The sequence below is a fragment of the Perca flavescens genome, chromosome 20 (genome assembly GCF_004354835.1).
Source record: "Perca flavescens isolate YP-PL-M2 chromosome 20, PFLA_1.0, whole genome shotgun sequence".
Lineage (NCBI taxonomy): Eukaryota > Metazoa > Chordata > Actinopteri > Perciformes > Percidae > Perca > Perca flavescens.
The window spans coordinates 20,580,629-20,596,057 of record NC_041350.1 but is presented as its reverse complement, the minus strand read 5'-3'; the positions used below and the strand labels follow the sequence as shown (position 1 = coordinate 20,596,057).

General features: G+C 35.4%; 1 protein-coding gene across 1 annotated transcript; it reads right to left on the bottom strand.

The window, feature by feature from the left end:
* Window positions 1-2,119: 2,119 nt before the first annotated feature.
* Window positions 2,120-15,050, bottom strand: LOC114546355 (muscle M-line assembly protein unc-89). The gene is made up of 31 exons (XM_028565077.1): window positions 14,057-15,050; window positions 13,429-13,524; window positions 13,140-13,175; window positions 12,944-12,988; window positions 12,561-12,605; window positions 12,256-12,321; window positions 11,913-12,005; window positions 11,447-11,542; window positions 11,203-11,253; window positions 10,735-10,800; window positions 10,408-10,449; window positions 10,237-10,284; window positions 10,078-10,146; window positions 9,926-9,973; window positions 9,747-9,794; window positions 9,619-9,660; window positions 9,468-9,536; window positions 8,945-8,995; window positions 8,771-8,815; window positions 8,314-8,352; window positions 8,131-8,163; window positions 8,005-8,052; window positions 7,840-7,902; window positions 7,641-7,685; window positions 7,432-7,473; window positions 6,649-6,696; window positions 4,279-4,314; window positions 4,120-4,161; window positions 3,996-4,040; window positions 3,880-3,915; window positions 2,120-3,742 (listed from the first exon to the last, which is right to left on the bottom strand). The coding sequence occupies exons 1-31, from the start codon at window positions 14,958-14,960 to the stop codon at window positions 3,657-3,659; spliced, it is 2,523 nt and encodes an 840-aa protein (XP_028420878.1). The 5' UTR covers window positions 14,961-15,050; the 3' UTR covers window positions 2,120-3,656.
* Between the last annotated feature and the right edge of the window lie 379 nt (window positions 15,051-15,429).

Here is a 15,429-nt window from a genome sequence, read left to right as displayed (position 1 = left end):
TAGGCTATGAATGCTGTGGTGTGTGGCATAGATTTATGCTACATACTTGTCCCTCTACAAATAAACATTAAATAAATGCATGTTCTATGATAACACACATATTACACATGTTAGGGTTTTAAGACAGACTCTAAAAATGTTTAGGCACATAATCTTAAAATATGGCTGTTTATAGGCAAAACAATTAAATGTTAAATTAAAATAAATGGGTTTTGTACTCTCCACTACAATTATATTCCTGGCAGAGTAGATTAGAGATGGCTTTAAATTAAAATTTTGAGAGATAAAATTCACAGAAAATGGCCTAACTGAATAATATGTATAAATAAAATCTAAATCTTTAAATAGTCAAAATATTATACAGTTTGGTTGGTGGCTAGTCAATCCATTTCTTAGGTGGGTGGGGTTTCTTAGGTGGGTGGGGTTGCACTGGGAGAATGTTCGACTCTGTATTTTTAAAGAGCCCTGGCACTTATGCGAACATATGCTAATATGTTGGAATCAAAAACAATAAAAAGGGCAAGAAAATTTGTCAATATCAGCTATTCATGGAAAAATAATACCTTGGAGTTATCATAACCTCATCATTAGGCAACCTTCATCACAGATGATGATATAGATAATTAAAATATCTGGACTGAAGAACCTGCTCCCACATGCAAAACTGTATAAAATGTATATGCATAAATATTATATGTCAATAGTTACTTTTTTTGGTTTTGTTTCGTGCTTTATTTTTTATCTACTTAGTTTTAACATTAACATTGAGACTACACTGACCACAAAATATTGCCATCACAATGTTGTGGTTGGCACATTTACAGCAAGACAAGACTTACAAAAGAAACACTTGAGTTGCTATGTGTTAATGTCAAATTGTTACTATTCACAAGCATGTGTTAAATTGATAAATGATAATGTGATTTAACTGCAGCTAAAGAACTGTTTTAGTAGTAATGGTTCAGGGGATACAATGTTTGTTTTTTTCTTCATTTATTGAACTATATACAATGAGATTATTTTAAAGATTAATGGTTAGGTACTTGTACATGTTAGCAACATCACTGAAAGACAAATGTCAGTTATGATTCATAGTTCAAGTATTTAATGTTGCCATTCTCAAAGTTGGGAAAAGATATCACAAAAACATTTGTGAGCATAAAACAAAAAACACACACATCATGCACATTTCATTCAAGGACTAACAGACAAACCTACAGTGTGTTGATCACTGAGATATTCAAAAAAAAGTATGTATTGCACATGTTTACCTGGTTAAAGGGAGTCTTTAGATACAATTCAGTTATAACAATTGAAACAAATATTCATGTTTTGTCACCATGAATCAAAACATACTTTGTTATACTGGCAACCACATCTTTAATAAAATCCAATAACTCAAAAAATAAATATTCAAAGACAGTGCACTGTCATTATGGAAAACAAAACCTACTGTACACCTACTACATCAGCAATAGTGGAGCATCACCCTATAAAACTCCAGGAGTTACTGGAGCCTGAGCTCACTGTGGGCTGCAGAGGGTCTTATGCACCGGACTAATAAAGACTGTTTGGTAACACTTTACTTGAAGGTAGCTACATAAGAGTGACATGACGCTGTCATGAACACATGACACTGTCATGACACAGTCATGACACATGAACCCTAACCCTAACTCTAACCCTAACCATAACTTGTCATGACAAAAACCGAATGACGCTTACTAAAAGAAGTGTTATGTCATAAACGTTTGTGACTTGTTTATAATGTTTATGACACGTTCATGCCAGTGTCATGTCACTCTTATGTAGATACCTTCAAGTAAAGTGTAACCGAGTGTTTTTATTATTCTAATATAAAAATGATAAGTGGATTTACTTTTCAGTAGACTTGGGAGTAATGCCACAAGCTGAATTAACTGTCTTCTAAGCAGCATATGGAGCGTAATGTAAAAAGCCATTTGTAAACAACAGCTGGTACAAGCTGTAAAATAAGTTTGCATAAGTTTACATCTGAAATCGGCTGCCCAAACGTGTGACACCATCTGCATCAATTTAGAGTGTAATCAAACGCTGTGCAGATCTGACCAAAGAGATAAATGTTTCATTTCCATGTGATAAATAACTTTGACATGATCATGTTAACAACCACATTCAAGTTGTCAAATTAGACAAGCTGATTCGTGCAGCTCACTTGTCATTATCTTCTATCATTCTTCTATCAGATTTCAAATACGTGACTTAAAAATCAATCTGAAATCATGTAATCCACACTGTACATCACATGCACAGGATATTCATAATCTGTATGAATCCGGTAACTTTTTTGTATATATAGTTGATAAGATGTAATAAAATAAAAGAGGTAATGCATCAATATCATGGTATATATGTTAAGAACCTGTTCAAAAGGTTGCTAAAATATATCATGTTTCTACGTTATGCACACAGACAAACAGCCACTGACCAAAGTTAGTGACGTTGTGTTTTTGGTCTATCAAGAAATCGCTGTTAGCCACATCCTTTTTGATTGACAAAAAAAAAAATCCATCACATGTGCCCTACTTTTAATGTTCCAACTTGTAAATCATCTTTGATAACAGTGCAAGAAAAGACTTATACTCGCCCTCTCATTGACTAAAACAAGTAGCATCACATTCAAATGCCTTAAGTAAAAGAATCGGAACAGAGTTAGCAGCTGGAAAAATAACTTTTCCAACATGTCGTCCAGTTTTAGAATAAATCTAATACTTGATGGTAGAAAAAGTAAATATGAACTCAAACCTCATTCTGACAGTGCAGGCAATGCTTTTTTTTTAGCAACAATGTCAAAATGAGGAGCTGGTGCACATGTCAGCCATTTATAAGACTTTAAAGGTAGTGTTCTTTTGGGAGCTCTCATATACAGTGCGTGGTCATTCCTTTTTACACATAACAGACATAGTACAAAGAAACAGAAAAAAAAACTTTCTTTTCTTTAGATAGAGGAATATTTGTGAGGAACAAGGTTTCCTTTAAATGACTGAAACAATAGCAAGAATAATGGAATTATGCACAAACACTATAAATGCTCAATTGTTCGTTCAAGGGCTTTTAATAGCAGGAAGTTCAGCATTAGAAAAATTGCCAACTACAATGCAGTGAAGGAAAATGTAAAATTACACAGATGACGGTGCATAAAAATGTAAGTACTATTACTGTACAAACCACTTTTCAAGTAAATGTGAGAACTGAACCCTCGTCCGCCTTGAATCAGCAATTGTGGCCATGTTTGTAGTCCGTTTACAACATTATGTTCCTTCTTAAAAAATGTGTTGCTGTGAGGATCCAAATGAATGATCCACAGAGGTAATATACGATATTGTTCCATCATTTTGATTATATCCACCTTTCAAAACAATAAAATAATAAAAAAAATGGAAAGGAATGACACAAGCTGCATGTATTTGGTATTAGAGCTCAACCAAATCTGGAAGTAAAATAAAGTCGGTCCATCACATAAAATCACCCCTTATCCTCTGCTGTCCAGGGTTTTCTCTTGAAGACCATCAGTGGACAGCATGCTGTGTTTCAGCAGTGCAGGGCGTGACGTGACCGTGTCATTATCAGTAAAATTGACTAAATTGTAAACCTCAGACTGGATTCAGACTGAAGCTTCAAATTTGTAGCGGTGAGAAGGCGTAGAAAGGAAACTGGGCCTCATCCTCGTCCACAAAGAAACACTGGAAGTAGGGCAGCTCTTCTGTGGAGGACAGTATAATATACAACAGTACAGTGCAGTGCGCTCCTCGCCTCTCTCTGGCATCCAGACAGAAGACGGAGCATGCAATTTGCACACTTGTGCGATATTTCGGTTCTGAGAGGGGAATTTGTACTTACCTTCCATTTGAAAGCTGTCTGATACAGAAGGCTCTGCTATCAAAATAAGAACACGGTGTTAACCATAAACAATACAGTGTAATATTACCCAAAATTGGAGCTTCGCTATAAAATACCTTTTATTTTCTTCTCCTTGGCGACTTTCTTCTCAGCAGGTTTTCCTACAACAAAAAGAGCATTTATTTGCGTGTAAATAAAGTTTGAACACTCAGATTTTAGCTGTTTAACAAACAATTATACCTTTCTTTGCTGGCTCCTGTATCTCTTTAAGAACTCTGTCCTCTGTAAATAGCAACGCAAGATTAATAAGATTAATTAATAACTAGTCAAAGATTTCACATAGACATTCAGCTGATTTTACTCATTTTGGATTAAGTCAATGTTGATTGCACACTGTACCTCTAGCTTTCTCTTCTTTGGCTGCCTTTTTCTCATCTGGTTTTTCAAAAAAAGATAGAAAAAAAAGGTTATTTTTGCCCATGAATAATTCCGGTCTACAGTAGCAGGTGTATTGTAAATTGTCTGGTCACAACGTTTCTTAAGAATCAAGATTGCAGCTAAGGCAGTATAAATAGCTTAACAAGTGGGAAAGGGATGAAGTATGTGAAATAAAGAGTAAGAAATGATAGGGGTTCAAACGCTTTGCCTATCTGTGCCACTATTTCATTACAGCAGACAGATATATTGACAGAGAAGGACATATAAATATATAGATATGGAGAGAAAGAGGCCCCGTTTTGATCTGGTATTAAAATCCTGAGTGATCGGATCACAAGTAGACAGCTCTAAGTACAAGAGTAAACGCAATCAGGACACACACACACACACACACACACACACACACACACACACTCATATATATATATAATTAATAATAAATGTATTATTGTTGTTATTATAAATACACAAATACACACGATATATTGTATATATTATTAATATGAATGAATTGTAATGTTGGGTTATTGTGTGAATGCGGATTCAGCATTCCTCCATTGACAGCCCTTGTCAAAGATTTAGCCCTCTTTGTAAAAAATACAGAGAGCTTTTCAGAAAACCATAAAATATCCTACTGTTGTCTCATATATTATAGGTGTTATTTTACATTTCAATGAAATTTGTACTAATTAAAACCACTTTTCCAACTATTCTCACTACTTCGCTTTCTTCTTATGCATATAAGCCAGAATATTAGCTTTAGCAATTTAGCTTTTCAGCATTAACACTGTTCTACATTCTGTAGGCAATGCATTTACTAGGTGTTGATATTACTGTCTGTAATTGTAATCTTTTTGGTCTGGGGAAAAGTGCGGAGTCATGGTATAGGTAGTCCATTTCCACAACATTACACCTCGGGTGCCACAGGAAATTCCGACGGATGCATTTCTTTTTACTGATGTCCATTTCCTTCTGCTTTCTTTGTGTTGAAATTGCAAAATCTGGTCGATTTCTGAGGACTGTGGTTAACTGCTCCTCAAATCTCTGCAGGGTAAATTGAGACAGCTAGCTAGACTACCTGTTCAATCTGAGCTTTCTCTTGCACGACCAAAACAACTTTTGAACGTACACGTTCCACAAAAAAAAGTTCCTTCCCGAGGCACATGTTGGAAAAAGTCATAGTACAGCATGTCAAAAAAGTCATAGTATAGTATGTCGAAAAAAGTCATTGTATAGAATGTCAAAAAAAGTCATCTATAGTATGTCGAAAAAGTCATAGTAAAGCATGTCGAAAAAAGTCATAGTATAGTATCTCGAAAAAGTAAAAAACAAGTCCAAAAGCAGTGATAAAAAAGCACACCGACAAAGTCATAGTAAAGCATGTCGAAAAAAGTCTATTTAACCTCTCCCCCATATCCTGAACCCTAAACCAGCTTTTGCATTATGTGCCATGAACTACCCTTTAGCCCAGCTGCTTTACTCTTAAGTCAGTTCTCCTTGTGTTTTTGACATCTTCATGTTCACTGTTAGACCTTAAAATTCATCACACTTCAACCCACAACCATTGTGTTCTTAAAATCAGCATTCACCTTATTCAATTCAATTCAATTCAATTTTATTTATAGTATCAAATCATAACAGAGTTATCTCGAGACACTTTACAGATAGAGTAGGTCTAGATCACACTCTATAATTTATAATTCCCTCAAGAGCAAGCATTAGCAGTGGCTATTGCGACAGTGGCAAGGAAAAACTCCCTTTTAGGAAGAAACCTCGGCAGACCCAGACTCTTGGTAGGCGGTGTCTGACGGGCCTTATGTGCCATGAACTACCCTCTACCCCAACATCTCTACTCTTGGGACTATTCATAGAGTAGAGAAGTAGTAAAAAGCATAGTATAGCATGTAAAAAAGTCATACTATAGTATGTCGAAAAAAGTGATCAAAAAGTCATAGTATAGCATGTCGAACAAGTTATTGTATAGTGTGTCGAAAAAAGGTAGGAAAAAAGTCATAGTATAGCATGTCGAAAAAAGTCTGGAAGAACATCAACTCTACACACAAAAGCCCAGGCCTGACTGGGGATCAAACCAGGGGTCAGAGTCTGCAGGGCCTACTGACTGGTAGCAGTGTTAACCACAGAGCCACCATCCAAACAAATAAACTATGTCTAAAACAGTCATAGAATTTTATGTTGAAAAAAGTGATAAAAAAAGTCATAGTATAGTATGTTGAAGAATAGAAAAGAAAAGAAAAGAAAGTCTGGAAGAACATGCAAACTCCACACAGATGGGATCGACCAGAGGTCAGAGTATGTGTACAAACACTGTACCTTTTTTCACTGCAGCAAGTTTGTCCTTTTCTTTAGGAGTCTCCACTTCTGCAAAAGTAAAACTAAGGTCGGACTCTGCCAATCGGGACACAGAACTTGAGAGCGGAAGCAATAATTAGCAAATTTTCCAACAATGCATATTGCAGTTGGAGCTACAGCCTTACCACAACAAAATTTAATTTTTAAAAGCTTAAATCAGCTTGCAGAGCATAAGCAATCTACACCTAAAAAGCTGTAATTAGTGTTAGACACTTCATCGCTGTCGAGCAGAGAAATATTAATTTGGACCTTTTTTGGGGGCTTATCTGCAAATACAATGATCCAAGATTCCGCTGTAGAACAAAGGGCATGAAGCGTCCAGATACGTTCCAGACATTTCAACATTTACAACACATTGTTAATGCTTGGTGGATAGCCTTTGCTTTAGCATCTTAGCTCTTTATTGTCTATCTTTTAGAAAGTAAGAGGTGAGCTATAAAAGAGTAACACAATCTGTGTATGCAGTGCTTTGCAGATCTACCAACTACACCTGCCTAAAGAAGCATACAGTGTTTCTCAGGATCACTGTATAGAAACCGCTGTTTGCCTATGAAGCTGCAGCAGAGAAATCACTCTCTAAATTCATTGTTGATCTCATAGGCAAAATGCTTGTTTCTCTTCTGAGCATCCCAATCAGAGCTTTTTCTACAGAATACAATGACTTGTATTTTGTGACTTGATCACTTTAAGCACAATCACACACTGGTTATATGGATTACTCCTACTGAAGCACCACTAATGTACCTTTCTTTACATGGACTGGTTTGGCCTTTTTCCTCAACAATGCTGGGAGAAAATGTTCATATTAATAAACGTTTATTATTGACAATGCTTAGTAAATAATTACAGCACGTTAAAGGAAGTTGCCAAACTGACACAAAGAGCTGATTTGTTTTCTATTCAGTTAATGTATTTGCCACCAAACATAACAATGAAGAATGTTGATTTTGTACCTTTTTCACGAGCTGGTTTGACTTTGTCCTCTGGCACTTTGGGCTCTGAGTAAATAAGAATGTAAGTAATGTAATGCGGATACTCAGTAAGTAGCTTTGTTATCTAGTTTGGTTATAGTTGCTGAAGTAACAATATGGTAATTAGCTTCTGATTATATAAAACTAGATGATCTGCAGGCAGATGGCAGTGGCCGGCTACCTTTCGTCTTTAGAAGGGATTTGACCTTTTCCTTCTTTGTTTCAGCCTCTGTTTTAGAAGGAGCTAATTCAAATGAAGAAAAAATAATTAGATTATGATTCTTTTTTTAAATATATATATGATGTCTTGCCTCTGACTTTTTTGTTGCTTTAATCAAATATTTACCTCTCGTCTCATGAGCTGGCTTAGGCTTCTCCTTTGCAACCTCAGGTGCTGTGTGTAAAAACATTGAAGATTTGTGTTAAGAATAGTTAACATTTGCCAAATAAACATGGATTGTATCTGCATTACCTTTTTTGGCAAGAACTGGCTTGGCCTCAGGTTCTACAGAAAAAGAAAAAAAAACGTGGCGTGATGATTCTTGCTGTTTGATAAGTGACAGATGATGTACTGAAACTCTATCATATTTCTTGAAATTGTGGACAATGCACCCACACTATATTCTATTAGACAGAAAGTACAACTAATCAGCACCTTTCTTTGAGACTTTTGCCTTTTCTTTCACAACAGCTTCTGCATTAAAATAAACAAGGGGAAATGTCACAATAACTCTATCTAAAATGCTACACGCCTTTTTCAAGCCACTTTTCACACCTACGCAAAGCAGCTTAGATAAAGCATGCCATCTCTGCTGTGTGAAAAACATGCAAAATTTCAAGTTCTTTGGCTCTTTTTCAGGTAATCCCAATTCATTGAAACAGATTTGTCATCTTACAGTAAGGCATATCCAGTTTCAAGTCAAGTTTAAACATGAACATGACAACACTATGTAACAACAAATTTGGGGTAGTTTCCTCAACATTTTTGAAATGTAATTCACGATAATATTTTCAACATTGCTGTTTTAAGCTGCGTCATTATCATGCAGCAATAAAACATGAAGTCTGTATGAGCATTTCATTAGCAGCCATATTTTAATAGCTACTCATACCTTTCTTCTTTTCAGCAGATCTAGGTTTTGCTTTGATAACAGGTGCTAGAGAAAATACACGGCCACAATAATTCTAATGTATACCATTACGTAAGAAACCAAAAAGAAACTATTGCAAATCTGCAACCTGATTAAAAATAAAAGAATAAATGAAAAAAAAAACACAATACAAACCTTTTGAGAAAGTGACTGGCTTGGCCTTCTTTTCCATGAGAACCTCAGCTCCTAAAGCAAACAATAATCACAAAAATATCAGTTCAATTGTCTGTTTACAGCTCTTTGTGTCCATGTGAATATAGCTCATTTACAACTGCAGTTTATCTACACACTGACAATTTAAGCATTGTTTGAAGTACACAGTCAAAATAAAAAATATATTTACATATCATGTACAGTATATTTGGTATGATATGAATATGGATGATATTTGGTGGGTAAAACTAGTTTAATCACTGCTGCAACTATTTTTGTTGGTGCTGGCTCTACTTTCTCTTATGGAGTTACAAGCACTATGAAAGATCACATAAGCCTACAGTATTAGTGTGCTAATACATACAGTTGAATAAAAAATAGAATAGCTTTGTTATTTCTAAAATGCAAAACTCATCAATTGATGTCAAGCAGTTAGCACTTAAAAGACATACTGTAGTGGTGAGCACATGAAACATATTAAAGCTAGTGTAAATAAAAGATGTACCTTTCTTCAGTGGCACAACCTTCACCTTCTCCTTTGTTATTGAGACATTTTTTTGTGGTACTTCTGCTTCTGTGGGAAAGAATTAATGAGTGAGAAAATCAATTGCTTTAAATTTAAACGTGGAAAAATAAATGTGGTTTAGTGTCCTTACCTTTGACAAAAGGGGCTGGTTTTGTCTTGAGTGGAGCAGGTTCTGTGTAAAGAGATTTTAGATTCGTCATTCCAGAAAATAAGATGACACATTGGAACGATAAAGCTAAATACAAAAGTATATCTCACCTCTCTTTGTTAGAGCTAGTTTAAGCTTCTGTTTTGAATCCTCGGATGCTAAAGGAAACATATCACATTACATTACAAAATTACCTAGTTTGTTATGCAAAACCAAATCCCCTTGGGGGTCATGAATATTTTGACCTTATATTTATATGTTTTATATTTATATTTAAAATGTGCTATACCTGTCTTTGCAGAGACCACCTTTACTTTCTCTTTGGGTGCCTTGACTTCTAAAATCAAAACAATGGGTGTATGCTTAGGATCACTGACTCAATTCACTAAAACATGCAAGAATCTGCAACCAAAAATAAAAACACAAATCCAAATAATGTACCTTTTTTCATAGGCACTATTTTGACTCGCTGTTTAACCAGAGAGACATTTTTGGGAGTGTCCTCTTGTTCTGTCAGCAGAAATTTGGGAATAAAATCAAATTTGCAGTTCCACATTAGTTTATTATTTTCTATAGTAATATAACGTGCTCCTATCTTACCTTTTTTCAAGATGACTGGTTTGGCCTTTTCTTTTGGAACAACAGCTTCTGTGTGTCAATGGCACAATGTTTCTTACAGCAGGATAGTTTTATTTTTATTGTGAAATAATCATGTTGCTCTTTGGTGATGAAAACATTTTTAGTAACTCATAAACTTATTATGTGTGTTACCTTTCTTAGCAGGAGCCGCTTTGGTCTTTTCCTTTGGAACTTCTGTGTCACAAAAGAGTGCACACAGTTAGTAAAATTTTACATCAAAAACATCTGCATTTTAAACTGATGCTCTGGTCACTTTGGTATATTGCTTTTGATTTAAATTCCCTGCAATCGGTGCGTGAAAAGACAACAATCACATTTTGCCGAATTCTGTTATTTAGCCTACCCTCATTGATATAAATGGGATGGATAATATAAAGTTGTTGATGAAGGATTTCCAGTGGTTCAGCTTTATTTATTTTTTAGATTCGAGACTTCGGCATCAACGCGACTTTGCATTACCTGGTTTGGCGGGTTTAGCTTCGATCTTTTCCTTTTGTTCCTTCTTTGGCTCCTTGTGAACTGCCACTGGTGAAAAATTATGGTATTATATAAACAGTATATATATATATATATATATATATATATATATATATATAGATAGTTATATGATAACTATGTGTTCTAACATGATTATGTGTCAGCAAACATTCATTCTTGAGTGGTCAGATTAAAGGTGCAGTAGGTAAGACTTACAAAACTAATTTTGGGTCATATTTGCTGAAACCGACCCTATGTTCCAGGAGAACTACATGAAGCAGGTAATTAAAAAAAGAATCCTAAGTCCTGGATCTTCCCAATCCTACCTACAGCACCTTTAAATGAGATATCTAACATCTAAACAGCATTAAAAAAACCATCAGATTCATATTACTTTTACAAATTACGGTAATTGACAATGGACACAAAGGATTAATAGCATGCTCATACCTTTCTTTGCATGTTCTGTTTTGGCTTTCACCTTAGAAACTTCAGGAACTTCTATTATTGGAGAATATTAAAAAATATAATTCATCATCCTATTTTAGGTTCACAATAAACATATAATGGTTGGTGGAATTCAATCTGTCACTTCTATGTCGGATTGATACTTTTTCAAGTTTTTTTGATTATGATTACACAATGGAGCTTAAAGTTCACATGATGGTGACAAAGAGTGTGGCCGGTTACTTACCTGTTTTTATAACATTCATGTGCTCCTTTTTCAGGAGAGGAACTATCTGCTTTTTCACAGCTTTCTCCACCTTTACTGCTTTCTTGGGTTCATCAGCTGAAATGAACAGCAGAAAGATTATGCAACATGTTCAGTTTCTATTTCACTTTTTTTTTTACACAGCATTGTATTGCTGGTAAAGCCTGCTGTATTTTTCCAAGTAGCTGAAACATATCAAATACTGTTAATATATTGTGATTCCAATTTGATTTTTGTTGAAAACTAATAGAGACATGTAAACATAGGTTGTTTTAAGCTATTTGATCAAGTGACCAATAATGTAATTTTCGGCAGTCTCTGTTTTTAATTTCTTTCGTTCTATTTAAATAACTGGGTGTAAGCTGTGTCACTGCAAAATTCATCAAATACTAACCACAAGGATAAAACGTCACTGTGGTCTGTTTTTCTACATGCTTTATTATCTCACCTTCTTTTGTCACATTAAAATGTTCCTTCAGAACAGACGCAACCTCCTTCTTGACTACTTTAATCCTCTTTACAGCCTTTTTGGGTCCAGCGTCTGAAATAAAAAGGCAAAGCTGAATGAACAGTTTCACATAATTAAACAGAGGAAAGAATAATACCCTGCATTAAACAAAAGAAACGTATCAATCTATTTAGCCTTCTTTAGGCTCCGGTCGGGCCTGTCTTTGTGAGCTTCTATGAGTAAGCACTTCTTATGCTTTTACAAATATTGTATTGTCAAAAAAACAATAACAGTATTTTTTAGCCATGCTCCCTGTATGGCTCTATGGATGGCTTTGTATTACCTGGTTTTACAGGTTTAGCTTTGATTTGCTCCTTTAGTTCCTTCTTGCGCTCCTTTGGAGCTGCCACTGATGGAAAATGATGATATCAAAAAGCTCTTAAGTTTTAGGTTTGTATAAAGATCAGTTTGTATTATGTCACACTTTCTTTTAATATGTAACTTTTTATGTAAGTTGAAAATATGCATGTGCATAACATCTAACTAGAGTTTAATTCTTGATACGTTTTTAGGTTACTGAGCATCTAAACTGCTAAATAACAGATTCAGATTTAATTTACTTAAATAATATTAAAAGCATGCTCTTACCTTTCTTTGCAGCTTCTGGTTTGGCTTCAGGGACATCAGGAACCTCTATTATTGGGGAATATTCAAAAGTATAATTCATTAGCTCATCTTACAGTTATTTACATTAAACATGTAATGATACTCTATGCTAATTCTTCTTCTATGAAACAAGGACAACGCACTGTTAAAAGATGGTCAAATTCAATTTGTCAGATTGATTTTCTATCTTCATGACATTATTTTAGTCCCAATCCAAAAAATAAAGCAGTTGGAAAAACATGCATCGCCAAAATCAGCATGTCCTTGAAATTATACTTAAGACTATGTTTTGAGCATTTAATCAGCAGCCACATGTTAAGGTAATAGCTACTAAATCACTACAGAAACACACTTCTGCCGCATACCTTTTTTCTTTTCAGCAGCTCTAGGTTTTACTTTGATAACAGGTGCTGGAAAAAATACATGGCCCTATTAATTCTAATATATACAGTTAAGTGAGAAACCACAACGTGAACTACAGTTGAAAAATACAATGATATTCAAATTAAAAGAAAAACAAAAACATTATGAAATAAATTAAGATACAGAGGAAAAACAAACCTGGCTCGGCCTTCTTCCCCTTGAGAAGCTCAGCTTCTAAAACAAAAACGTCAGGGTTCTTGCACCATTTTTAAGTCCTCAAACTAATTTAATTTGAGACACTAAAATGTTGAAATAAATTCTGCACCCTTTCCATACATTTTGTGGCAGAACGTGAATGCAGTTTTAAGGAACGTGTATCCCACTATAACTTGTACTGAGAAGAAAGAAACTTCTCCATATTCACAAAAGGTATTAGGCAAAATAAAATATTTGATGATAGGGTAGAGCCCTGTGGCCGGTTACTTACCTGTTTTTGTAACGTTCATGTGTCCCTGTTTCAGGACAGGAACTATCTGATTTTTCACAGCTTTCTCCACCTTTACTGCCTTCTTGGGTTCATCAGCTGAAATGAACAGCAGAAAGATTATGCTACATTTATTCACCTGCTTTTGTTACATTAAGATGTTCCTTTAAGACAGGTGCAACCCCCTTCTTGACTACTTTAATCCTCTTTACAGGTTTTATGGGTCCAGTGTCTGAAATAAAAAGGCAAAGCTTATGAAGCAGTTTTACATAAATTATATATAGCCCTCTTTAGACTCCAGTCAGGCCATCTACGCCCCTCTACAAATACCTGTAAAAACTAATTCAATTCCAATCAGCCTCAGTTATACTTTGTGTTCAGTGCTTATTAGCACCTGTTAGCATGCTAACACACTAAACTAAGAAGGTTAACATGGGGAAGATTACCTGATAAACATCAACATGACATCATTGTCCTGGTGAGCATTTTAGCCTTTCACTCAAAGCATCCTGTGTAGAGCCTCACAGAGCTGGTGGCATGGCTGTAGGCTCTTACTATTGTTAACAGATTATTCAATGGATCCATTTTTTGTGTGATTACTAAAAACGCTGCTTTGCTGGCCTATGCCTACCTGTCTTAGTATCTCTCTTCTTGGCAGGTTCTTTGTCCTTAGAAGGCTTTGTTGGTATTGTTTCTTCCTTAGAAATTGTTGGTTCCTTGTCTTTTTTTGGAATCATCTTGACCACTGTCTTGTCTTTGGAGGGTTTCTCTAAAACTTCTTTTTCTTCCTTTCTAGACAGTTGTGTCGGTTCTTTTTCATCTTTAGAAGGTTTCTCTGGCTCTTGTTTTTCTTTTGAGGGCTTCTTTGGTACGGCCCTTTCTTTGGAAGGTCTTCCTTGCTTTTCCTTTTCTTCCACCTCTTTGGAAGACCTAGCTGGTTGTTTCTTCTCTTTGGAGATCTTCTCTGGTTCTTCTTTTGTTTGCTTTATTATGGCTTTCTCTTCTTTGTGAGGCTTTTTAACTTCTTCGGCCTCTTTAGGCTTTGTTGGTTCTTTCTCTTCTCTCTTCTCTTTTTTGTGAGGTTTTTCCTCCACAGACGGCTTCTTTATAGGCTTTTTGACTTCCTTTTCCTGGACAGGGGCCTTCTTAGTTTCTGTCTCTTCTTTAGAGGGCTTCCTAACTTCTTTTTCCTTCACGGAAGGCCTTTTCTCTTCTTTCTCTTCCATTGAAGGCCTCTTGTCTTCTATCCCTTTCTTTGAAGGCTTTCCGTCTTTCTTCTCTTCAGATGGTTTCTTAACCTCTTTTTCCTCCTTTTCTTTTGTAGGTTTCTTAAGTTCTTTCTCTTCCTTTTGTGGCTCCCTTTCTTCCTTCGTGTCCTTAGAGGGTTTCGTCACTTCTTTCCTTTCCATAAAAGATGTCTTTTCCTTCAGTTCGTTAGGCCTCATCTCTTTTTCTGCTTTCTCCTCTTGAGGCTTTTTCAGTTTTTTCTCTTCCTTAGATGGTATCAAATCTACCCCTTCTTTGGGTGCTTTCATCTCCTCTTTGATTGACTTCTCTTCTTTTTCTTCTTTCTCTTCTTTGAGATATTTCTTGACTACCTTCTGTTCTTTGAGAGGTTTCTTGACTTCTTTCTCTTCTTTAGATGGTTTCTTGACTTCTTTCTCTTCTTTGAGAGGTTTCTTGACTTCTTTCTCTTCTTTAGATGGTTTCTTGTCTTCTTTAGATGGTTTCTTGTCTTCTTTCTCTTCTTTGAGAGGTTTCTTGACTTCTTTCTCTTCTTTAGATGGTTTCTTGTCTTCTCTCTCTTTTTTAGATGGTTTCTTGTCTTCTTTCTCTTCTTTAGATGATTCCCTGATTTCTTTCTCTTCTTTAGATGGTATCTTGACTTCTTCCTCTTCCTTAGATGGTTTCTTGACTTCTTTCTCTTCTTTGAGAGGTTTCTTGACTTCTTTCTCTTCTTTGAGAAGTTTCTTGACTTCTTTCTCTTCTTTAGATGGTTTCTTG